Below are 24,361 nucleotides of genomic sequence, written 5' to 3'. Positions count from 1 at the left end.
CTTATAAATGGGAGTGGGAAAGTATTCATTGTATTACATACTGAGGGAAAATTAGTCAGCAGCTTTGGATGTTTCTTTGTGTGTGCAAAGCCCAGCACTTGTGAAGAAGGTGTAAAGTAGACTGGTTTTTACTTTGGGAAACTCTTAGTCCCTTGAAGGAGTTAAGATTATCCTTATATAAGACACATAATGGTGATCTGTAACCCCAAACTGATGTAGTCAGGTAAAACTCTACAGGCATTGTGGGAAATATTGCAAGAAATAGGCTAGATGGAGTTAAGTTTAAGGATGGCCTCCTGGAAGAAGTGAGTTTACGGTAGGGTTTAGAAAGCAGGAAGGAAAATAGAAAAATCATGGACATGGAAACCCTTTTCAGAGGTACCATGACCTATTAAACGAGGAAATCAAGGATATGAAATATAGTAAGAGGTCAATGGAGATTCCTCTAGGGACTTGAATGGAGCCTTGAAACTTGGATAGTATTTTAAGATGGAGAGTGTAGAGTTAAGAGACAGGAGTAAGTATAACTGTAGCATAAAATGTACTAGGGAAAACAGGGCCAGATTCTGGAAGGCCTTGAAAACCAGACCCAAGCAGTAGGCAGTAAATATTATGTACAGAGGCAAATGGGGAAAGGCCTTGGGCCACAAAGAGGTGGCTGTAGCATGAACACTGATAATTGGTCTCTTTCCAGGAAGTTATGAGGGACCCTGTGAGTAGCCAGTACAGCTCCTTTCTTTTCTGGAGGATGCCCATTCCAGAATTGGATCTTTCGGAGCTGGAAGGCCTGGGTCTGTCAGATACATCTACCTACAAGATCCAGGACAGCAGCGTTGGCAAAATGACGGGGCAAGCACCCGGAGCAGAGCAGGAGAAAAACCCAGAAGGCGATGCCCTCCTCGAGTACAGCACCTTCAACTTTTGGAGAGCTCCCATTGCCAGCATCCACTCCTTCGAACTGGACTTGCTTTAAGCCCAAGATCTCTCTCTTCCACCACTCTGCCCTCATTGCCTGACCTTTCAAACCCCCTTCCTTCCACCCTTTCCCCTATCAATCTTGCTGTTTCCCCTCTACTGTATTGAGGTGGTGCTGATGAATCTGCCTGAGTTGTGTTTTATGTATTTATTTATTTATTTATCTTACCAGTTTTTTCTCAAAAGTCCTCAAGTCCCAAAGTAAAGGGTTCAAGCAATGGAGTATTGGTCACAGGGATTCCTCCTTTCCTTTCCCAGATATTAAATCCAGAAAAAAGACTGGTGAGGCCACCACTGAGTTGTATAGCAGTATAAAATGGAGGACTGATTTTTTTTTTAGTTCATTTTAATCAGCTTTCAGAGATTGCTCAAACCTTCCTAATTTCTTGTTCCAAGCCAGGAAACACATTTCTTCAGGGGTTGATGAAAACCCTGTAAAATTTGAGATTATCTGCTATAAAACTGTAGGGTTTCTAAAAGGTTAAGGTGATCCTGCTGCTTCTTGTGATACACTTCTTTTCTTAGAGAAATTAGGGGCAGTTGAAGGTATGAAACAAGAGGAAATAACACAGTGTGGGAGATGATAATACGGAAAAAGCCCTGAATCATTTCAGAAACAGTTACACTCTCTCAAAAGTTGTTCCTCCTTTAAACCTATTCAATTTACAGTTTTGCTCCTGTGGGCTGAAAATGCTAGCTGAGGAAAATCAGATGTCAATTCTTAAAATGCAATCTTGCTGTTATGATAATTTGTAAGATTTTATTCAGTCTCTAAAAGGCATAGGCATGGGCCTTAGTATTTTAGTTTTGCCCCCCTGCATTTGCAGTGTAGGATACTGATCAAATGGGCCTTGGGCACAGTTCTTCGGCTACCCTGACCCTATGAAACGAACAATCAACTCTGACCCTACACCATGTCTCCACCCCTCCCCAAATTATTGCTGCTGATTTGTGCTGCCATTTAATCACTTCTTTAATAAAGATATTCAATCCCAGGACTGGATTCTAGTTTTCTCTCTTTACAGGAAGCAGCATAGATCTAAAAAATTAGCTTTGCCTCCATGTTCAGCTTATATAGTTTATCTGATGTTCAACTTTGCGGAAGAAGGATTTAAGTAGCCTTTATACATGATAATGATGAACTTCAGGTTGAACAGATAAGTTACAAGAAAAAGGGTGAAAACAACTTAAAAAAATTGTTTTGGAGAAAGCGGTAACCAACCACTCTTGTGCTTGCCCACTGACTACCAATGTATTAGGTAGTAATCCCAGAAGCTGCAGAAGGCACCTGTGACATTAAATCTGCACTTCATTATCTCAGCCTGGGTCCCTAAGAAAACAAACGACTTCACCCAAATATGTTATATGCTTATACTTACAAGTCACTTAATTTTTTTAAAAAAAGCTATTTGGGCTAATTTATAAGTAGATTATGAGTACCTACTGTATGAGACACCCAGTCAGACAACAGAAGAGGTTGTAAACAAGACTGACTTTGACCCTCAAGAAGCTGTAAATACCAACTTAGGCAGTAAGCCAAAGGAGTCCTTTAAAGAACATGAACAGGATCTACGGAAATTGATAACAGGGATGGATTGGAAGTTTGGGATTAGGAGATGACAAATTACTACATACACAATGAATAAACAAGTCGTACTGTATAACGCAGGGAAACGATATTCAATACACTGCGGTAATCCATAACAGAAAAGAATATAAGTATATATATATTTATAGTTACAACGGAATCACTTTGCTGTATAGCAGATATTAACACACTATCATCTATACGTCAGTAATTTTTTTTAAAAAAAGCACGTAAATCTTCCCCATAGGCTTTGAAAAGCGTTGATGGTCTCCACCATCAACGACAAAAGACAAAGTCGAATAAAGAGTGGAGCAGTGATGTCTCCTTTTCTATTTATTTTCCAAAGTCTTTTTCTCGACTTCGTGCTGTCCTTTAGTTCCTGGCGAATGGTAGGTGGAGATGGGAATCAACCGGTAAGTAAGGTGCCTAAATGAATTTGCAAACTCCTGCTCCATCCTCTTCTGAGCCCCCGTCCAGAAATAACTGTTGACAGGTTGGCTCTAGGATCCTTACATTCAGGCTGTAGCGGAAAACATGTCCGTCCGGCACAAGAGTTCAGTTCACGAGCAAACCCTGCAACGTGCCAGACATCTTCACCCGAGGGTGGGACCGCGAAACACGGCTTTCCTAAAAACAACCAAAAGACAGCTGGACAGACGGGCAGAATCCGATTTCACCAGGTTCTTGGCGCCAAAACAAACCATCGGGTCCGTCCCCTGCCGGACCTATACGACACGTATTCGACAATCCTCCGCCTCGCTAAATAGTCCTGTCTAAAACGTCTCGAATACACACTATTTTACCTCAAAAGGCCTTCCGAGGATAGACAGTGACGTCTGGGGCGCATCATCGTTCTGTTCGAGTACAAACACGGTTATCCTATCATTTTCTCTTCATAGATTCCTCCGCCAGAAATTATATTCCCCGAGTCTTCACTTCCGGGTCCGCCATTTTGCTGCCTCCATTTCTTCACGAGGGGGGGTTAAAGGCCCCCCAAATATGCATATGTGAAAAGGCCAAAAAGTAACCGTCATTGACAGGGAGTCTTAACTAGAAAAGGAAACAGGACAAAACTGGCAGGCTCGGTGAAAGCACAGCCGGCAGCGTCCCGGACGAGGAGGTGAGGGGGAAAAAGAGATGCATGGGCTCGAGGGGGCGTCAGGGCTGGAAGGGAGACTGCCGCGAAAAGTTGCACCGCTTTCCAGCTCGGCCCCAAACTTCTCGGTGCAGTCGGAGCGGCGCCCCCTCGCCAGAGCGGGGGCGGCTGAGGGAAGGAGAGGAAGGGGATGCTGCTGGGAGGAAGGGGAGGGGACTGGGAGGTGAAGAAGGGGGTGGGTGTAAGACCTGGGGCTGGGGAGCTGGACCGAGGGAAGCCAAGGCCACAGAGGTGACCGCTAGGGGGCAGCGCGGCGCGCGGGCCGGGGGCTGCCCTCGAGGCTGAGACCCTGGCTCCTGTCCCTAGTTGACCCTTCTTGCGGGAGGACTGAACATCGCTGTAATAGAGGAGAAAAAGGATTCCCTGACTTTCTGATCCCAGGAATAGCCTAAAGATTATTAATGAGCTCAGCAATCTGAGCAAGAGCAGTGAGGGTTCCGCCTCCAGTTCTTGCACAGTTGTTTGTACAGCTGGCGCAGCAGTGGGGACGTGTGCAATAGAAAAAGGTCGTCAGATCGTGGACTCTTCAATTCCATTTCTCCTTCCTAACCATTCTCCTTTTCTCACAGATTTTCTTGAGCCCGTAGACATCCCATTCTTCTCTCCCTTTCCAGAAGGACCTTTCTCTCTCATCTCTCTTTTTAAAACATCTATGGAAAAGGATATTCTATGATTTACCTTCAGCAACTTAACATTTTTGGCCATCTGAGACTGTGTTTTCATTGTACCATTTGATCCACCCAGTCCACAAGAGATGTTCTTAAGCATCTATGTTCATATATGCTTTGATAACAGTGAAAGAAGTGCCCCACCTAAATTTTTGTATCAACAAGCGAAATTACTCTCTTGTAATAGAGTACGTTGTTGTGAAGAGCTCAGGCACTTCATCAATTATTTAAAAAAACTTATTGAAAATTCTTGTGTGTTCGTTTGGGAGGGGAAGTGGATGCTCTGTTATTTTATTCATCTTCAAAATCCTGGGAGGCAAGTTAGATCAGTAGGGAAAGTGGAGGTACATTCACTAAGGGAGAATGTTTTCCTTTTGTTTTTAGTAATCAAGGGAGCTCAGAAGTGCCTAGACTGTCTCTTATCCTTACTGCATCTCTCATCTGGTGGTATATGGGAGAATGACACATAGTCCCCCCAAAATGCCATTATTTTAAAAATACACTTTACTTTTAAAAGCAGAGTGAGAATAAGGGGAGAAAAGACCCTTGAACACATATCTAGGAAACTTTTTTTTTTCCTATCAAATGATTAATGCAACAGCCTATTCACATTCTGACCCCAAAGTTTAACTTACAATTTATAATAAGAAATAAGGTTTTTGGTGGCCTGTTTAAACAATGGGATGAAACATTTGGGTCACTTGTCATTTAGAGGTACTGATACACAGACTCATAAATATGATTTAAAAGTTATAAAATTGACATATATATGAAGGCAGACTGTAGGGGACAAAATTGATGGCTCAAAAATATTTTGTTAGAGTTCAGGAGCAGAGGACACCAGTTGCAGTGGGATTAAAATCAACCTAATTAAAGGATCTTGTCTTCCAGAAGTTTCAGCTTCCCAGGAATGTGAACCAAACTAGGTATCTCCTTAAGCAGATACCTCAGCCTACGCCTGAATATTTTTTTGTGGTAGAGAATAGAGCTGAAATTTCAATATTAGGAGAATTTAATCTGCTGCATGTCAACATTTCTCAACATTCCTGTGTAGGACATTCTTTCCCTTAGTGATCAGTTATCGTAGAGGTGTTTTGTGTTTTGTTTTGTTTTTCATTTTTTGAGGGGGAGGTGAAGGAATGTGCTGTGTGACTTGAGGCAGGATCTTAGTTGCCTGACCAGGGATTGAACCCAGCCCCAGCAATGATAGTATCAAGTCCTAACCACTGGACTGCCAGGGAATTCCTATAGAACTGTTTAGGGCTTGGTGATACTTTTTTTATATATAGATATAACACATTCACGCAGGCAGATTCTTAACCACTGGACTACCAGGGAAGTCCAGAGGAGTGTTTTAATAGCTTGTTCAGGTAATAGTGATTATTCTTCTTCTGTGTTACACAAAAACCCAACAAGTGGCAGGCAATTTCTTAAACATTAGTTGCAGTGAGGAATCTGAAACCATGTCAATGAATGTTTTATACTTGATTACCTTAAAGCCCATTGATCTGCTTTCACTTTGAATGACCCTTTTTACCTGACCATAATTTTGTGACATATATGGGTCATTTGAAAAATATTAGTTCACCAAACAATGCCCATCATCCAAATGTTGATGCATTTTATACAATATTTAAAAATTGCAGTTATTAGTATCACCACTCATTTTATCAGGAAAGTTTATAGGGACTTCCTTGGTGGTCCAGTGGTTGAGAATTTGCCTGTCAATACAGAGACACAGGTTTGATTCCTGGTCCAGGAAGATTCCATATGCCACAGAGCAACTAAGACAAAAAAGTACAAGATGAAAGCAAATAGATAATAAAAATTAGATTTATCAAGAACAGCCATTTCCTCGCTGGTTGGAAAATTTGTAATGTGTGGTGACTATATATCATTCAGACAATTCTCCGTCGCATACAGGAACTTATTATCCTCTGCAACTCTGAATTTATACCCAGGCCCGTTTCTAATTTACAACAACTATCAATTTAAATGGCCATTTTGGTTGTTTTTTAAGACAATCTCCGTCATTTATTGCCTTTGATTTCATGTGTTTAACGCAGCATTTTTTTTGGCTGTGCTGGGTCTTCTTTGCTACGCTTGGGCTTTCTTCAGTTGTGCAAATGGGAGCTACTCTTTGTTGTGGTGCACGGGCTTCTTGTGATGCCTTCTCCTGGGTGGCACAGGCTCCAGGATGCTCCAGCCCACAGGTGGACAGGCTTAGTTGCTCCCCAGCACGTGAAATCTTCCCAAATCCAGGGATTAAACCCACGTCCCCTGCATTGGCAGGCAGATTCTTATCCACTGCACCACCAGGGAAGTCCTCTTTTTTTCTTTAAATGACGGAGAGTTGACTGTATGCCTTTTACAAGGAAAAAACTCTCCTACTCAGATGCTTTTATTTTACTGTGAGCTTTCACAAAAATTTAATAATGCCAGCATTATTAAGTGAAAAACTGTTCTGATTTTAGACATAACTATACTCTTAAGCAAAGTATATAATCTGGCCAAACTGATGACTAAAAAACTCTAGGTGTTGCTGAGACACCTCTGACAGGTGCAGTGACATCTCTGTTCATTTTTGAAAAAGTGTCCTCCACGTACCCGAGTCTCAATATCCTTGGTTTGCCTATTCATTTTTTTTGTGTGTATATAACACATTATTTCTACCCATAATTGTTTCGAAGGGATGCAATGCTGTTTTATTGAGTCCTTAAGCTAGAAAGGCAGCAGTGTGTTTCATGTATTTTCAAAGTATTTTACTGGAGATTGAAAGTGAGGGAACTACGGTTTAGGGCCTGAAACTTTGCAAATACCTGACAGTTTGTATTGAAGTAGAAAAGAAGTGCCTTATCAGGTAGTCCACTTGAGAAGTATCTTACATATATTCTAATACAAGAGGTCTTCTAAAAATATTTTTACAGGCATCTTTCTTTGTGTTTGAGTTACAGCTTCCTGAAAATTTGTGTTCCTATGTATAAAGATGTCTTTGGTGGACTTAGGGAAGAGGTTGCTAGAAGCAGCAAGAAAAGGCCAAGATGATGAAGTGAGAACATTGATGGCAAATGGTGCCCCATTCACCACAGATTGGGTAAGCTTTCTTAATTATTCCCAGCGTGTGCTATTAGTAGCCTTTTTCTTAAAGATTAAATAGTCTGAATTGATTTTTCTTTATTGTCTTTCTGCCTCAGTCTTCCTACAAGAGTTTCATTATCTTTGTTTCATCTGAATGTATGGTTTTCTTTTAGTTTTCCAAATTGAATGAATCTCCTGTGGATAGATAGATGGTAATTGTAAGGTATTATATACTTGTAATTTTCTATAATGTTTTTTAGAGTATTTTCTAAAAGGTTTACTTCTCTCTGGAGTGTACTTGGGTTATAGGCTTCTGTAATTAGCTAGAAATTAAACAAAATCAGTATACTAAGAGTACATTTCTAAACTAATAAACTCCTGGTTTCCTTTTCTCTAAAATGTCCTCATTAATAAGGAATAGCCTAGCCATTTTGTTTCCTTTTTCACTGTTAAAAAATGCTAAAGAGGAGGGTGTAATTTCATAAGTTCGAACAATCAGCTTGGAGAGCAGAGTGTCAGAAGATCCAGGGTCTAGGTTATAACATGGGCTTGCTTAGTATTCATAGATTTTGTTAGCATTGCCTAATTTTAATAATTCAATAAGCAGTGTCCTCTATTCTGAGGTGATTAATTAATAACTTTAGAGGCCAACACATCACAAAAAGGAAGAAAGGAAACCCAGGAGATTAACATTGCTATAAATAGACTTGAAAAGCACAGTGTGAGTTAAATCCAGTTAGGCAGGGAGACTGAATATATGAAAAGCAAAGAATAAATGAAATAGGTTTTAAATTAAAGAGCATAACCCAAAGAAAGGGATAGATCTCTGACCAAATGGATGCTGATGGATAACTCTGATAGTAACAAGATTTACTTGGAGATGATACAGACTTGTTTGTTGCTGTTGACACACTGTTGCTAATCTTTTTTCTTTTGGCTCTTCATCTCATCAGTCTTTCTGCTTTGTTTTACTGTGGTAATAAACTTCTATTTCAACCAATTAGATTTGCACCCTAAATTTCACATGTCACTTTCTAGTTTTTGCCCTTTTCTCAAGAATTGTTTTGAACCTGCCTATCCCCCCACTTTGTCCCTGACTCAACATGCTCTCTTCTATTTTTTTAACCTTCTAAGCCCTGTTTAAAATCTTACCCTTTATGGAGTTTTACCTGTTAAGTCCACCTGACTTAAAGCCGTTATACTTTGCACTTATTTAATTGATACTATGTATATTTGTCCATTAGTATATTAATTTTAAGTAAATAATTTCTTCAGTTTATCTGCCCAGCCAGATTCTCTCTCCAAGGACAGGAACCTAGGCTTCTCCTGTTCTTCATTTGTATCCCTCCTGTAAATGGCAACCCACTCCAGTGTTCTTGCCAGGAGAATCCCAGGGACGGGAGCCTGGTGGGCTGCCATCTATGGGGTCACACAGAGTCGGACACGACTGAAGCGACTTAATGACGTTTTAGGACTTTGCACACAGTTGATATTAAATGAGTATTATTTCCCCGCAGCTTGGAACATCACCCCTCCACCTTGCAGCCCAGTATGGTCATTATTCCACAGCAGAAGTGCTCCTTCGAGCAGGAGTTAGCAGGGATGCACGGACCAAAGTGGACAGGACCCCTTTGCACATGGCTGCAGCTGATGGACATGCACACATCGTGGAACTACTTGTTAGGGTAAAGCAAGAATAGTGGCGGGTCTATATTGTAAAAAAGACAAATAACCTTCCTATTTTCTTACTTAAACAAGCATTAGGAAACTAGGTTGGAAAAGATTAACTTTAGGACAGTTTATAACACTGAGTTGTAGCTCTTTCAAGAGTCATCATAGCTTTGAGTATTTTACTTTCTAATCTTTTGAAGGCTAAACAGACTATTGATTTTTCTTCATTCTTCTTCTGCAGGTGTTCTTTCTCTTATGCCTGTTTTTTCAGGCACTCAGCTTACTGTTAATAAATGCAACAAAAATCTGTTCTTTTCCCCTTTCTCTCCCATCTGTTATAATTTCCCAGTGATGTCCTTAAAAGACCCTCTCGTTTAAGGCATTGTGTCTGTCAGCATGCAGGAGAATTTTAGACATGTTTTTCCCTTTGATATTTCTTAAACATTTCTAAATTTGAGTATGTGTAATCACTATGGAAATCCTCAGTATCTGGTGATGGGATATTGCACCTGTGCTACTATAACCAGTATCTCTTTGAAAAAAATTACTTTTTTGTGACAGAATGGTGCAGACGTGAATGCCAAGGACATGCTAAAGATGACAGCTTTGCACTGGGCCACAGAGCACCACCATCGGGATGTTGTAGAGCTGCTTATCAAATATGGAGCTGACGTCCATGCTTTCAGCAAGTTTGATAAGTCTGCTTTTGACATAGCCCTGGAGAAGAACAATGCTGAGATTCTGGTCATCCTTCAGGTGCTGTTCTTTTTATACCACCACAGTATACTTTAGCTGAAGTTACGGATTTTTTGTAGGAGCTGAATCAAAACTGAATTTTCTGTATCTTATGAAAGTAGTACTTTCATTATGTCTCAGTCTTGTGATTGTCATTAATATCTTAAAAAAAGTTCTGTAAAACCCTGAGTTATTTGTGGTGATTGAAGAGCAATGTTGTGACCAGTACAAAAATAAGATTTATTTGGCTTTAGAATTTTTTTTTCTCCATGAAAATTTCCCTTTTTAATTAAGCTTGACTTGGGATAATATGAAAAGCCTCCTTATGTTTTATGAACATACATCAACTGATGTGAGATAGAACATAGCTCTAAAGCATATTGAGTCATAAGGAAACCATCTCAGAATTAAAAATCAGCTGTGATGGTATCATCCATTGATTTCTTAAGCCAGTATGTGTATATCAGAAATAACAGGATGAGAGATACAAAGATTAATAGGGCATAGCCCCGTCCTTGGAGTGTTTACAGCATAATGAAGGTAAAGACCAAATATAAACCAGTATAATACTATAGTGATTGAACACTATGATGATAAACAGATACCTAGTAGGTGTTACGGGAGGGAGTTTTGATCATGCTTAAGGCAAAGATCAAAGTATATGTAGACTCTGAACTGAGTTTTGAAGGAGCATTAGGCAGAGATGTGAGAAAATGATGTTCTAGGCTAGAAAAAGCGAATCAAAGAGACAGAGGTGTGAAAGGGCATGGAATGATCAGGAAAGAGTAAGTATTAATAGTTCTGTGCCTAGAGATTGGTCAAGAGAAGCAGAGTTTGGGAGTGGCAGGAGCTAAGACTTGAAAGGCTGAGTTCTGAACACAGGGGTGTGCAAGATTGTGGACTGTTTTGTGGTGTTCCAACGGAAGCTTTTAAATATAGGATTGATATGAGAGGGTTTTTTAAAAAGGTTTGAGGTGTGGTACACAGGCTTGAGAGAGAAGACAATGCTAAAGAACCATATAGTAGTAGTGTCAGTCGTTCAGTCGTGTCCAGCTCTTTGTGACACAGACTGTAGCCCACCAGGCTCTTCTGTCTCCAGGATTCTCCAAGCAAGAACACTGGAGTGGGTTGCCATTCCATTCTCCAGAGGATCCTCCTGACCCAGGGATCAAATCCGTGTCTCCTGCATTGCAGGCAGATTCTTTACCATCTAGTGACTTTCATTAGGCCAGGGAAGAGTCAGTGAGGGCTAGAATCAAGCAAGTGATATGGAGGGCAGAAGGGGCGGGTTCAAGAAGGAATTTTACGGTAACCAGAGAATGGATAACCTGCTTCAATCGAAACTCTTAGCAAAGGGATATTTGTGTGTTAAAAAAAAAAAAATAGCCAAAGAAATAAAATAGAGGTAAGCATATTTATACCAAAATTGTGCAGATATCCCTGAAAGCAAAAATGCAACGTATGGAAATAAGCCTTTAAAATCTGGTGCACATTTGTTTGTTTGTTATATATTCTCTTAGGGATTTCTTCAGTAGCAGAATGGAATAAGTAGTTGGACAAAACTCTGGAGAATATTGTTCTCTGTAGATTCTCTGCAGGGATCTTCAGCTAGCACCATGTCTTGTACATAATTGATCATAGAATGTTAGTGCTGGAAATTCCTTTTTAGGCTCCCCCTTTTATTTTTCAAAGTAAAAACCAATGTCCAGAGAGGTTAAGTGAATTGTCTAAAGGTTTTTGCAAATATACACCTTTTTTTTTTTTTTAAGGTAGAAATAATAGGAAAAACAACCTAAGTAAGCTCTCTGTTGCCCTGGTCTGAGAAAAAAACAGTGGTGTTGATGAGAACTCGGAGGTCCCCAGGACATTGTGTGCCAGAACTAGTTCTGCCTGACAGAGCATTGGGGGAGAGGGGGCATGGCTGTTCAGTAACTGTATAACTGAGGCTAGTTAATAAGTGTTCTTACTTTGAAATATCTTGTGTTGTTTTATAGGAAGCAATGCAGAATCAGGTGAATCCTAATCCCGAGAGAGCCAACCCTGTGACTATGGCTACCCCATTCATCTTCACGTCAGGAGAAGTTGTCAGCCTCGCAAGCCTTGTTTCTTCAGCCAGCACCAAGACAACCTCAGGTGATGTTCTGATAATGTGACATTTATTTTAGACTTAAAACGAACCTGAATTACAGGTTTTTTAAATAAGATGAATAAATACTCTGTCTGATATCCCCTCCTTTATTAAAATATTCCCCAAATGGAAGATTTATAATAGATTTTAAAGCTAATGCTTTATTCTTTCTGGAGGAAGGGAAGATCATACTTTAGGATTATGCATAAATGCTTAACTGTGTTAAAAGTAAAATATTCTACAGATTAATCGAAGGGTTATGTCTGACCCCAAAATGAAAATATAAGGTACTTTAATATGGTACTGCTGAGGAAAATAGTTAAATATTTATAGTCTAAATCAGTAACAAATAAGAAAATAAACATAAATGGTTGTTGGATGCTGATATAAAAGAGGTAAGTATGGTTATTCCACTAAAGTTTAAGAGTCCTGATTTGTTCTTGAGAACATATAAAACAACAATATAGCAAAGAAAAGCCCTTGGTGCTGCTCTTTTGACACGTGTATGTATTTGTTTTATTTCATTCATTTTTGGGTGCTCTCTCTGGGTCTTTGTCGCTACTCAGGCTTTCTCTAGTTGTGGCAAGTGGGGGCTACTCTTCGTTGGGTGCACAGGCTTCTCATTGTGGTGATTTGTCTTACTGAGGAGCACAGGCTCTAGGAGTGTGGGCTTCAGTACTTGCTGCCTGTGGGCTCAGTAGTTGCAGCTCATGGGCTCTAGAGCACTAGCTTAGTAGGCTTGGTTGCTTTGCAGCATGTAGGATCCTCCCAGACGCAGGATCAAACCGCGTCCCCTGCATTGGCAGGCAGAGCCTTATCTACTGTACCACCAATACACAGTACACAGTATTTATGTTTTAAATAAAATATCTATCTAGAAAGGAGCAAATCTAATTTTGCTGTACAACAGAAACTAGTACAACATTGTAAATCAACTATAATAAATTTTTTAAATAAAAAGGAGCAAATCAAGTTTATTTTCAACGTCTCCTTACAGATATTTGTTTTACAATGAGAAAAATTATGTCCTCGTTTAAATAAATGTTCCTACTGATCCTGGGTTTCATTTTCTGTTTCCGATTTTCATTTAAAAATTAACAACTATATTCATAGTTGTTTGTAAAATATCAGAGGAAGATCTTGACTGATGTATTATTATTGACAGGCAGTATAAACTAGAAAGAATAGATACATATTATACAAAGGTTTTTGCATTCCAGAACTGCTTTCAAATACTGATTTATTAATTGACTAAGATACTTAGCAGCAGCAAGATACTTGATCTTAGAAATACTACTTACTTCCCTAAGCCTTCTGTACTTATATATTAAATTAGAATATAATAATCTACTTCATGAGGTTGTGGTGAGACTGAGATTTTGTATTTCAGTACCCATTTTATAGCAGGGCTTCAGTAATAGCTCGGAGAAGGCAATGGCAATCCACTCCAGTACTCTTGCCTGAAAAATCCCATGGATGGAGGAGCCTGGTAGGCTGCAGTCCATGAGGTCGCTAAGCATCAGACATGACTGAGCGACTTGACTTTCACTTTTCACTTTCATGCATTGGAGAAGGAAATGGCAACCCACTCCAGTGTTCTTGCCTGGAGAATCCCAGGGACGGGGGAGCCTGGTGGGCTGCTGTCTATGGGGTCGCACAGAGTCGGACACGACTGAAGCGACTTAGCAGTAGCAGCAGCAGCAGCAGCAGCAGCAGCAGTAATAGCTAATGTTGAATGAAAATGTAACTTCTCAGTGAAGGTTGACTCTCTCGTGCCCACAAGGGGGCAGTAGTGCCCTTCATTTTATAAGCTATCAACTGTCATTTAAAATTGCTATGCTTTAGTTTTCAGCTGGATGATTCAAAAAGTTTAGCTTAAATATATGTATATATGTAATCAGAATATTCACAGCCATTTGGGTTTGTTGTGGTTCAGGCCACACTGATTAGAGCAAGTGTTTTTTAATTCAAAAGTTTTTAGAAGCCAATAAAGTAATATGTTTACAACATGGGCTAGAATTAAGTCTTTAGTCTAACTACTGAAATTCTCCAGACTGTAATCTGAAATGATAAGCAAAGTTGAAGGCATGCAGCATAAAGATTCTTAGCCTTGGTTCCTGTGGACCTATATCATGCTTGTCATGTTGCTTCTGGCAAACCTACTCCTTTTTTCTCTTCTGTATGTTGACAGCAGCAAATTGAAACTGCTGAACCGTCACATAATTAGAGCTGATCTCTCCAGTGTCATCCTACTCATGAAGCAGTTCTACCTAGCTGTTTTCCTTTAGGGGATTGGCCTATCAGTGCAGATAAAAGAAAGGAGAAAAGTTCTGAGTCAAATTCGGGTTGTGTTGTTGAACTGGGTTTAAGGATTTTCTTTTCCTGAATGGTGGAGAAGCCCTCTTGTTTCCCATCATCCAACGATATTTTTAGGAATTAACTGAAAGTGTGCTTCCCTGGTGGTCTAGTGGTTAAGAATCTGCCTTGCGATGCAAGCAACACCGGTTCAGGAAGATCCTACTTGCTGTGGAGCAACTGAGCCTGTGCACCACAGCTACTGAGCCAGTGCTTTAGAGCCCCGGAGTCACAACTACTGAGCCCAAACAGTGCAACTACTGAAGCCCACACACTTAGCACCTATACTTTGAAACAAGAAAAACCACCATAGTAAGAAGCCTGTGCACTTCAATGAAGAGTAGCCCCTGCTTGCCTCAACTGGAGAAAAGCCCGAACACAACAACAAAGACCCACCACAGCCAAAAATAAATACATAAATTTTTTTTTTAAGAATTAACTGTAAGTATCCTAGGATTGTCATTTTGGTGGATATTTTTGATACCAAAATCCAGACTGTAAAGATCGCTTTCAATTTTCCATTTGTGACTAAAGATAATCAGTTATTATCAGTGCCACCATCAAACTGCAGTGACTGGAGAAGGCAGACTTAACTTAAATATTAATCAGGGCAAAACAGAGTTATGAAGATAAATTTCCTTTTTCTGTAGAATCGTAAGATGCACTCCAAAGTCAAGTACGAATTGCCTTGTATTGGTTCATAAAGAGTGCAGGCTTTGGAATCTGACAGTTAGGTTCTGATCTGGGCTCTTGACATTCACTAGCTGCATGACCCTGAGCAAATTACTTAATTTTTCTGAATCTTAGCGACTAAACCACCACCACCAATTTTCACTGACTTGGTGAGACTGCCTAGCCAACCATAGCACATGCCCCTAAATCTTGATCTGAAGAGCTTATTTATATTAGCCACATTCTGAGTAGGTAACAAATTGTCACTAACAATGCCATTTTCCTTCCAAAACAACAGCAGCCATGCACATTTCACTTTATTTGATGGGGGTCTTGTATTAAAACGAAGCAATTAGCATTATTTAACAATAAAGTACTTTATTTTCCCAGAACTCTCTGGGATAAGTCTAAAGAGATCATTTGTATCATCTCTTTTCAGTTTCAACTTTCCAACGTAGTATTCGGTCAGAATACTAAACCTAATTTTTCACAAATGTTCTTTCTTCATCTTGTTATTGAAGAGAATTTGGGTGAGTCATTATGTTTGAATTAGAGTGAGAACAAATACCCTTAGGTTGGAATCATCATGTGCTAAAAAGTATATACTGCCTTTTTCATGAAGCAGTTCTATACAAGTAGTCTCCTTTAGCTTGATGGCCTACCTGATTTGTCTTACTTGAACTTTAAGTGTAACAGCCTTGTTTGTGTGTTTGTCTGTGTGTGTTTTAACTGTGATAATATAATAGCAGTGTATTTTTTATTGTTAGTGACTTACTGTCACATATATTACAACCTCCATGAGGGATGTATCTAAAACTTGCTTGTTCCTTGTTTGTTTCATTTGTGAGTTTTTATGTCAGCACTTGGTATGATAGTCTGAGTGATAAAAAACATGAACTAAGCAGGAAAATTAGACTACAAGCTGTAGCTAATCTTGCGCTTACAAGGTCATTAGATTGACACAAGCTCTGTCTAGAGGTCATGCACTGTGTTTCACTATTTGGTTCCTTGAGTATGAGAGAATTAAAATAAGGATATCCTTATTTTCTCCACCCTTATCTTCACTCCCACAGTCATCATCCAAAAGCTTTGAAAGTATTTTACAGATAACTGACTTTTTTTAAGGTGTGCTATTGAGAAAACAAAAAGTAAGGGTACATTTAGAGCTTCCCTGGTGGTTCGGGGGTAAAGAGTCTGCCTGCCAGTGCGGGAGATATGTGTTCGTACATGGCGCAGAGTAAGCCCACGCCCCACAACTAATGGAGCCTGTGATCTCGAGCCCAGGAATTGCAGCTGTGGAAGCCCTCGTGCCCTGGAGCCCACGCTTCACAACAGGAGAAGCCACCGCAATGAGAAGCCCGTGCCCCACAGCTAGAGGGTAGCCCCTGCTCCCCGAAACCAGAAAGAAGCCTATGTAGCAGTGAACGCCCAGCACAGCCAAAATAAATAAAGCTAATTACGGTTTTAAAAAGATGAGTGTACCAGTCCACTTCATTCAGGAGACAAAATTATGTGTGGTATAGCTTGATTATACATAATTTTATTATTATATGTCAGAAATACTTATAAATATATAATTTATAAACTTAACTTCTAAAAACTTATTAGTAACAATGGATAACTATTAAGAGGTGAGGAGAACTCTAAAGAATATAGGAATAGCCAGTATGGGGAGCAGTCACTTCTATGTGATAAAACTTAATCTCCTGCCAGATGACAGGAAATATTTATAGGATTCAGCTTCAGTATCACAAGGCACAGCAAAGAAGGGTGGATTTGGCGCCAAGCGGCAATTAATTTGCAATTGGTACAATAAGTTATCTCTGAAATTATAGTGAAAGACTTGGGGAAATGCAATTCATGTTATAAAAGTTGGATTTATGCAAAACTGTTGAGTAATACTTCCGGTTCATAAAATTAGGCATGCCTGTTGCCAGATCTAATGCACTTCCCTCTTGGAACTTAGCTGTAAGTATATCACATAGATAGAGGAAAAGGTTATGAATGAAGTTTTTTTAAAATAGCACATCATGACATAACTAAACTAAGTAATTGTTATTTTTTAACATCAATTAATTGTACTATCCTTTGACATTCAAAATGTGAAACTTCATGTTTTTAACTGTCCTTGCCCTTGAGGTCAGTCCTAGTCTTCTCACCTGTCTGGTAAATAGAAGAGCTGGTGAATAGAAGAGGCGTGACTGACTAAAGCCCAGGAGGGGCCTGTTCCCTCACCACTGCCTAGCTTGGGGTGAGGCATGCTCTGTATGCTTACTGCTGGCTGCCAGGAAGAGCTCTGTACAGCCAGCTTTGGGAGTGGTTGGAACTCTTGGTGTGTTAGCTGCTGATGCTCAGCCTTGACAGTGCCAAGAGAATGATCAGATGAAGAGAATGTAATGGCCCTCTACCAAGCATATTATCTTAATCCACTTTAAAGGGAAAACTTTAAACCTTAAGAGTTTTAACACCATGATAATCGGTTTATATAAGTTTGTATTAGAAAGCAAGATTAAGGAAAAGCTGAGATTTTTATTTAATAAGCCATTTTAGTTCATCTCTATTCTCTCCACTGGACCTCATTTGCCTTTTTTACCAAAATAGGTGACCCCCATGCCTCCTCAACAGTACACTTCTCAAATTCTACCACCTCAGTGCTGGCCACCCTTGCAGCTCTTGCTGAGGCATCAGCCCCCCTCTCCAACCCACACAGAGCCACAGGTAGGTAAAGGATACCTGCTAGGTGAATCACCATTTCTTCTTTTGTTTTCAACTCTCCAGCAGATTTAATTTCCATGAAATGTTGAAGAATTATGGTTAGAAACAACTAGGATAAAGGGATGTAGAGTCACTGAGCATCACAATGAAAAATCACTAAGTGATATAATCAGTCAGCTGAATAATGTCAGAGAATGTGTAAGTTACTCCTTTGTATTCTTGCAGCTTCAAGTTTGCACTGACTCAAGGTACATCAGATTGAAATGTTTAGTCTTATATAGCAGAGTTTTGGAAATACTCTGTGTTGTGTTTTGACTGATACTATCATAGAATGATTCAAAATAGCAGCCTAGATGTCTTGTATTAGAGCATCAAAATACATGGGACTGCTACCTCGCTCATTGTTATATCCTGTGTGCCCCAGGTTGGCGTGCTTCATTCACTGCAGATGTTATTTTGGCATTCCCAGTGGATTTGTGGAGATAAATCCTGTATAGTGCCCTTCTGATTTTAAAACAGAAAGGTTTGAGGTCCCTTAGCCAGAGCTAGTGGCCTCCAGGGAAAAGGTTTAAGACTTCATATAGGTAGGAGGCAAATAGATAGGGGTAAATTGTCATCTAGGAATCTTTCTGGAGCTCTCTGGCAATCTGCTCCATCATAAATGAAAGCAGATTGATGATTTCTTTCTGCCGTAGACATTTAGATGCTGAGAATATTCCTTCAATTCTATTTTTCCAACTGGTAGCAATCATAACGATCTCTACTCAGATGTGTATGAATGAGCAACATGGCAGAGGAAAAAGCAACATATTAAACTTGTGCTTGTTAATTCTTTTAATTTGCTCTTTGATGTTGGATATATCATTTGACTTCTTCAGGTCTGTCTCCTCATCTCTAACATGGTAGTTGGATTAGATTATCTATCAGGGTCCTTTCAGCTCTAACATTTAACTGTTTTTTGCTTCTAAGAGGTGTGAATGCTCTATTTCCATTGAACTGCCTGAACACATCTCATGTGGATAGTCCCTACCCCTGTTGCAAAGTCTCCTTGTGACTTTTTAGATACAGAAATTTCATAGTAGTAGGAGCTGTTTCCCCTAATGGTTACTGGGAATACTGACTAACCAAAGTGAAAATCTTTATTCAACGTGATACATGTAAAGTTCTTATTAATAGAAAAGTACTGGCCCATAGTAAATAGTGTTCACTGCTATTAATGTTATTGATCAGTCACATGGGAGAAGCCGCCTGTTTTTGTCTATCAAACTTCCTCAGTGTTTTGACTTCTTGACCTGTTATTTTGTTAATTCTCTATTAAATGCCTTTATTTCTTATAGAAATAGGTCTACTCTAATTTATAGTTATAATTCTAGGCTCTATAGATTTATTTAGACTTTCAAGATACTTCCTGAAAAAGGAGTCCCAAGATCAAGTATGTTGGGGAAACTCAGCATATCTTATTTTCTGTTAGAGAGTCACAATGCTCATTTGTCTATTAGGGTCTCTGATACTTACTACAAAATAAAAACAAAAATTTAAGCATATTTAAACAAACATTTTGAAAATGTATTTGTACATAGAACCCGTCTGGTGAAAGCTAACATGTCAGTGAAAACATTTTAGAAAATACTCTTCTAATGCATTTCAAGTTTTTCTCTTCCTGATATTAACTTCATGGAGGCTGAAATTACTCTACTCCTGTTTTTTTAAGCTATAATTTTATATTTACTTTTGTCCTCTCTAGCTAATTCAGAAGAAATCATAGAGGGAAATTCTGTTGATACATCAATCCAGCAAGTGGTGGGGAGTGGAGGCCAGAGGGTCATCACCATAGTGACCGATGGAGTCCCTCTGGGTAATATCCAAACTGCAATCCCTACTGGAGGCATTGGCCAGCCATTTATTGTGACTGTGCAAGATGGACAGCAAGGTGAGTTGTCCCGTGTGGACAATTGTTTATTAAAAGATATTTTAGACACTCAACACACCTCTTAAAATGAAGCATTAGGGCAAGTTCGGGGGAAATGGGAGAATGCCATATCCTAGATGGGGCAAAGAAGCTCTGAAAAAGAAAAAAAAAACCCGAAACCAGTCAAATTTTCCTAATATATATAAAATATGTGAGTAAAACCAATAACCTGATAGAATAAAGAGCAAGTATTGCAAAGTAGTAGTTCACAGAAAATACTGATGGTTCTTAAAAATAGGAAAATTTATTTCATTTATGGCAAGAGAAATATAAATACTGCACCAATATACCATTAAAGCACGATGCTGTCAAGGGTATGGGGAGACAGGCACTCTTATAAATCACTGGTAAGAGTGTGAATGCATCCTCTGAAGAGCACATTGTCAACACGTATCAGTATTGAAGCTGCACATACCTTCTGGTTAAAAAGTTGTTTTTCTATGAATTTATATTCACACACACAGAAATGAACTATAGACTAAGTTATTTGTTACAGCATTATTTGTAATTATCAGATTAAAAAGAACCTAAGTAGAAGTCATTAATGGAACTGGGTAAATAAATTATGGTATACCCTACTCATGCAATGGAATACTATGCAGCTATTAAAAACAATGGGGAGGATTCTTATATACCAGTATGGTCTGATCTCCAAAATACCTAAGTGACAAGAGCAAGATACAGGCAGTGTGTAGAGTATGCTACACTGTATTTTTTAAAGGGATAAGTTTATATGTATATTTGCTAATATATTTGTAGACTTAGACTATCTCTGGAAGAACATTCAGAAATAACATTTAACATTGGTTCCCTTCTGGCAGGGCACCTGGGCAGCTAGAGATGGACGAGAAGCTTTTCAGTATATATGCTTTTAATCTTTGAACCATCTGAATGTATTAGTTATTAAAAGATACTTAAGTAAAAATTTTTTTTAAAAAAGAGAAACTAACATTGCAACTTCATTCCTCAGAAATACTAGAGGTTGAAAAAGAAGGGTTGGTATCATTGCCTTTTGTGTCATCAGCAATTTGAGTTGGCCTAAATAATTATGAGGATTTTATAATTTTTAAATTATTTGAATTGATGGATCTTTGTAGTATGGGAAGAAAGAGTAGGAGTTAAACCTTTATAATTCAAGCTTTGGTATCATAAATTCTTGGAATTTTATTTGGAAATATACTACTGATGTTTTTGTGGACATTATCATTTAAAGTTTGGGGGAGCTCACAGAGTAGGTGAGAGACTACTTGGAATTAATTAAATGAGAACAGAGTTTTTGTTTGTTTGTTTGTTTGTTTGTTTGTTTTTTTGCCTTTTTAAGATCAGAGTTGTTTTAAGGGAAAAAAATAAAAATTTAAGGTCCTCTGGCTTGTGGGATCTTAGTTCCCTGACCAGGGATTGAACCCATGCCCTTTGCATTGGGAGCATAGAGTTTTAACCACTGGACCACTGGGAAGGTCCTAGGGGGAAAAATTTTTTTCAGGGTTTTGCCTGGATAAACTTCACTACTTTTTACAGATGCATTTAACCAAGCTCAAAGAATGAAAGCCAAAATTTTGTGAATTAAGTGTAAGAAATTTTAAATTCCAGACAAAACTTCCGTTTCCACTTAGCAGGTATCTAAGCTGCTTTCTACTGCTGTCAATTGAAGCTATCAATTTTTGCTTTAAACGAAAATCATAATGCATCCTAAAACCCAGATATAATTTTAACTTTTTATTTTGAGATAATTGTACATGTAATTGTACATGATAACTCATGTACCGTTATAAGAAATAATATAGAAGGATCCCGTATATCTATCACTCAGTTTCCCCAAGTGATAACATTTTGAATAATAGTACAAATATTTTGTACTATTTTGTGCACGTGTGCTAAGTCGCTTCAGTCGTAATTCAACTCTTTGCGACTCCACGGACTGTAGCCCACCAGGCTCCTGTCCATGGGATTCTCCGGGCAAGAGTGCTGGTGCGGGTTGCCATGCCCTTCTCCAGGGGATCTTCCGGGTCCAGGGATTGAACCCGTGTCACTTATGTCTGCTGCACTGGCAGGTGGGTTCTTTACCACCAGTGCCACTTGGGAAGCCTACTGTACTCTTTTGTGTAATATACAAATAGTGCAATATTACAGAGAGGAAATTTACCTTGGTACAACCCACCAACCTTATTGAAATTTTTTTGCAGTTTTCTCTGCCTTCATTTGTGAGTTTGTGTTCTGTGCAGTTTACTGTATGAACACCACCGCAGTTGAGACAGAAAGCAATTCTGTCACAGGGATTCCTTGTGCTACTCTGTATCTGCAGGCACTTCCCTTCCCACCCCATTCCTAACCATTGGTGACCACTAATTCGTCTGTTCTCTATTATTATACTTTCGTCATTTCAAGACTGTTATAGAAATGGAATCATATAGTATATAGCTTTTTGCAATAGGGTTTTTTTTTCTCAGCATAATTCCCTTAAGGTCTATCCAAGTTGATGTTTGTATCAGAGGTTCATTTCTTTTTATTGCTGAGTAGTAGTCCATGGTATGGATGTACCATAGTTTATTTAATCACTTAATTACTTAAGTTGTCTCCAGCTTTTAGCTATATATGAATAAAGCTGTTATGACTCATCATGTACAGGCTTTATAGGAACATAAATTTTCAGGTATCTGGAGTAAATGTCCAGAAGTACAATCTCTGGGTCATATGGTAAATACATGTTCAGTTTTGTAAAAAAAAAAATTTTTTTCTACAGTGACTATACCATTTTATATTTTCACCAGCAATTTATGAATAATCCAGTTTCTCCACATTCTTGCCAGAATTGGGTGTTGGGTGTTATCACTATTTTTAAAATTTTAGCCATTCTGATAGGTGTGCAGTACATCTTGTATGTTGTATGCATATGTGTTGACCCTTTTCTCACTTATCCTTGAGAAGAGAAATAGTTAAATTAGATATATCTGATGGTAAACTGCTTTCATGAAAGGTTCTTAAAAATTCTTATTTAAGACATTATACCTACTTTAGATAAGTTATTCCTGCAGAATTGCAAGCTAAGTGGTCACAGCTTCTGATCTGTAGTCAGACACTTTTTTTTTAAATTAATTTTTTTTTCAGACACTTTTATATAAAAGCTTCAGGCTTGGGTCTTAACTGCATGGCTTCCAAACCTGCAAATCATTGCCCTTCCTTTCTAAAGTCGTCTTTGTCTTTCTGTGTTTAAAAAATGTGTATTTGGCTCTGGGTCTTAGTGGCACATAGGGTCTTCATTACATCCTGTGAGATATTTAGTTGTGGTGCACGAACTCTCTAGTTGAGGCATGCAGGCTTAGTAATTGTGACATTCTGGCTCCACAGCACATGGGCTTCAGTAGTTGCCACATGTAGGCTTAGTTGTTCCAGGTCATATGGGATCTTTGTGTCCTAAAGAGAGCTCAGACCTGCATCCCCTGCATTGCAAGAAGGATTCTTCACCACCAGGGATGTCCCTCTGAAGTCTTCCTAGTGCCTCTAATCCTTTTGGTTTCTCTCTACAAAGCCATGCCTTACCTGTTGATTCTAAAATCCGAAGAAACATGAACAGTAAGATACTAGAGAATGTGTTTTAGTTTGTTTTCCTATTCAAAGTAAGCAAAATCTCTTTGTTTTACTGTGTATTCATCACCTCCAATTGGTGTCCTTTGGCTTATAGTTCTAACTGTACCTGCTGGTCAGGTTGCAGAGGAGACTGTCATTGAGGAAGAGGCAGAAGAAGCAGAGAAATTGCCACTGACTAAGAAACCAAGGATAGAAGAGATGACAGACAGTGTGGAAGAGAGCAAGGTAATATTTTTAGCAGTGGTGAAGAGAAGGCAAAAGACACGAAAGCCAGACTTCTCAAGGCCTGAACCCTTGTCTTTTTGTCTGCTCTTGGGAATCCTCACCTGTGTGGCTTACTTTTACAGGAAGGCACTGAAAGAGAGCTACTTCAGCAGCGCCTCCAGGAGGCTAATCGAAGAGCCCAGGAGTACCGACACCAGCTCCTAAAGAAAGAGCAGGAGGCAGAACAGTTCCGCCTCAGGCTGGAGGCCATGGCCCGACAACAGCCCAATGGAGTTGATTTTGCCGTGGTTGAAGGGGTGGCCGAGGTAGATGCTGTAGTAGTCATGGAGGGGGCGATGGGAGAGAGAGAGACAGAAGAGACTGGGGCAGCAGGGACCACAGAGCCTCACACTGGAGTTTCCATGGAAGCTGTTTCAACTTAATGTGCAAGGGCCACAACTTGTACTGTGTCCATCCTTTTCCTCTTAAAAAAAAATACAGAGGACAAACTGTGTAAAAATTAAGAATGTCCTAAAGAAGAAAATTATAGCAGGGTACAATGCTATCGGCTACAACTTGGGCTCAGGAAAGCTCTCTATGCAACTGGAAAATTCCAAGACCAATTTAGGGAACACGTCTTCTGAGGGTCCAAAATAATAAGGACCAGATTTCTCAGCTCACATCATTGCTTGAAGCACAGTGGTAAAAGAAAGGTGGATGTTATGGACCAATTGTTTTTTAAATAACTGACTTTCTATCAGAAGATTTTGAAATAATATTTCTAATATGGACATACCCAGAGCCTTTAATAGTTGAACCATCAAGTGACCTGAAACTTTGCCTTAGATTTATGATGTATACC

The 24,361-nt window shown here is 39.2% G+C and overlaps 1 protein-coding gene across 1 annotated transcript; it reads left to right on the top strand.

Annotated features, from left to right (window-relative positions):
• Positions 1–3,545: 3,545 nt before the first annotated feature.
• GABPB2 (GA binding protein transcription factor subunit beta 2) lies at positions 3,546–23,942 on the top strand. Its single transcript, XM_052637244.1, has 9 exons — positions 3,546–3,683; positions 7,342–7,481; positions 8,983–9,150; positions 9,698–9,892; positions 11,866–12,004; positions 17,628–17,744; positions 19,486–19,671; positions 23,390–23,520; positions 23,643–23,942. Exons 2-9 carry the CDS (start codon positions 7,374–7,376, stop codon positions 23,940–23,942), a joined length of 1,344 nt encoding a protein of 447 aa, XP_052493204.1. The 5' UTR covers positions 3,546–3,683; positions 7,342–7,373.
• Positions 23,943–24,361: the final 419 nt, after the last annotated feature.

This window comes from Budorcas taxicolor, chromosome 3, assembly GCF_023091745.1.
Source record: "Budorcas taxicolor isolate Tak-1 chromosome 3, Takin1.1, whole genome shotgun sequence".
Classification (NCBI taxonomy): Eukaryota; Metazoa; Chordata; class Mammalia; order Artiodactyla; family Bovidae; genus Budorcas; species Budorcas taxicolor.
The sequence above is the reverse complement of the archived record's forward strand: the minus strand, read 5'-3'. Positions and strand labels throughout refer to the sequence as shown.

Coding starts and splice junctions, on each gene's coding strand:
- GABPB2 (XM_052637244.1), top strand. CDS start 7,374: ATGTCTTTGGTGGACTTAGGGAAGAGGTTGCTAGAAGCAGCAAGAAAA. Junction 7,482..8,982: donor CCCCATTCACCACAGATTGG/GTAAGCTTTCTT, acceptor ATTTCCCCGCAG/CTTGGAACATCACCCCTCCA. Junction 23,521..23,642: donor ACAGTGTGGAAGAGAGCAAG/GTAATATTTTTA, acceptor TTACTTTTACAG/GAAGGCACTGAAAGAGAGCT.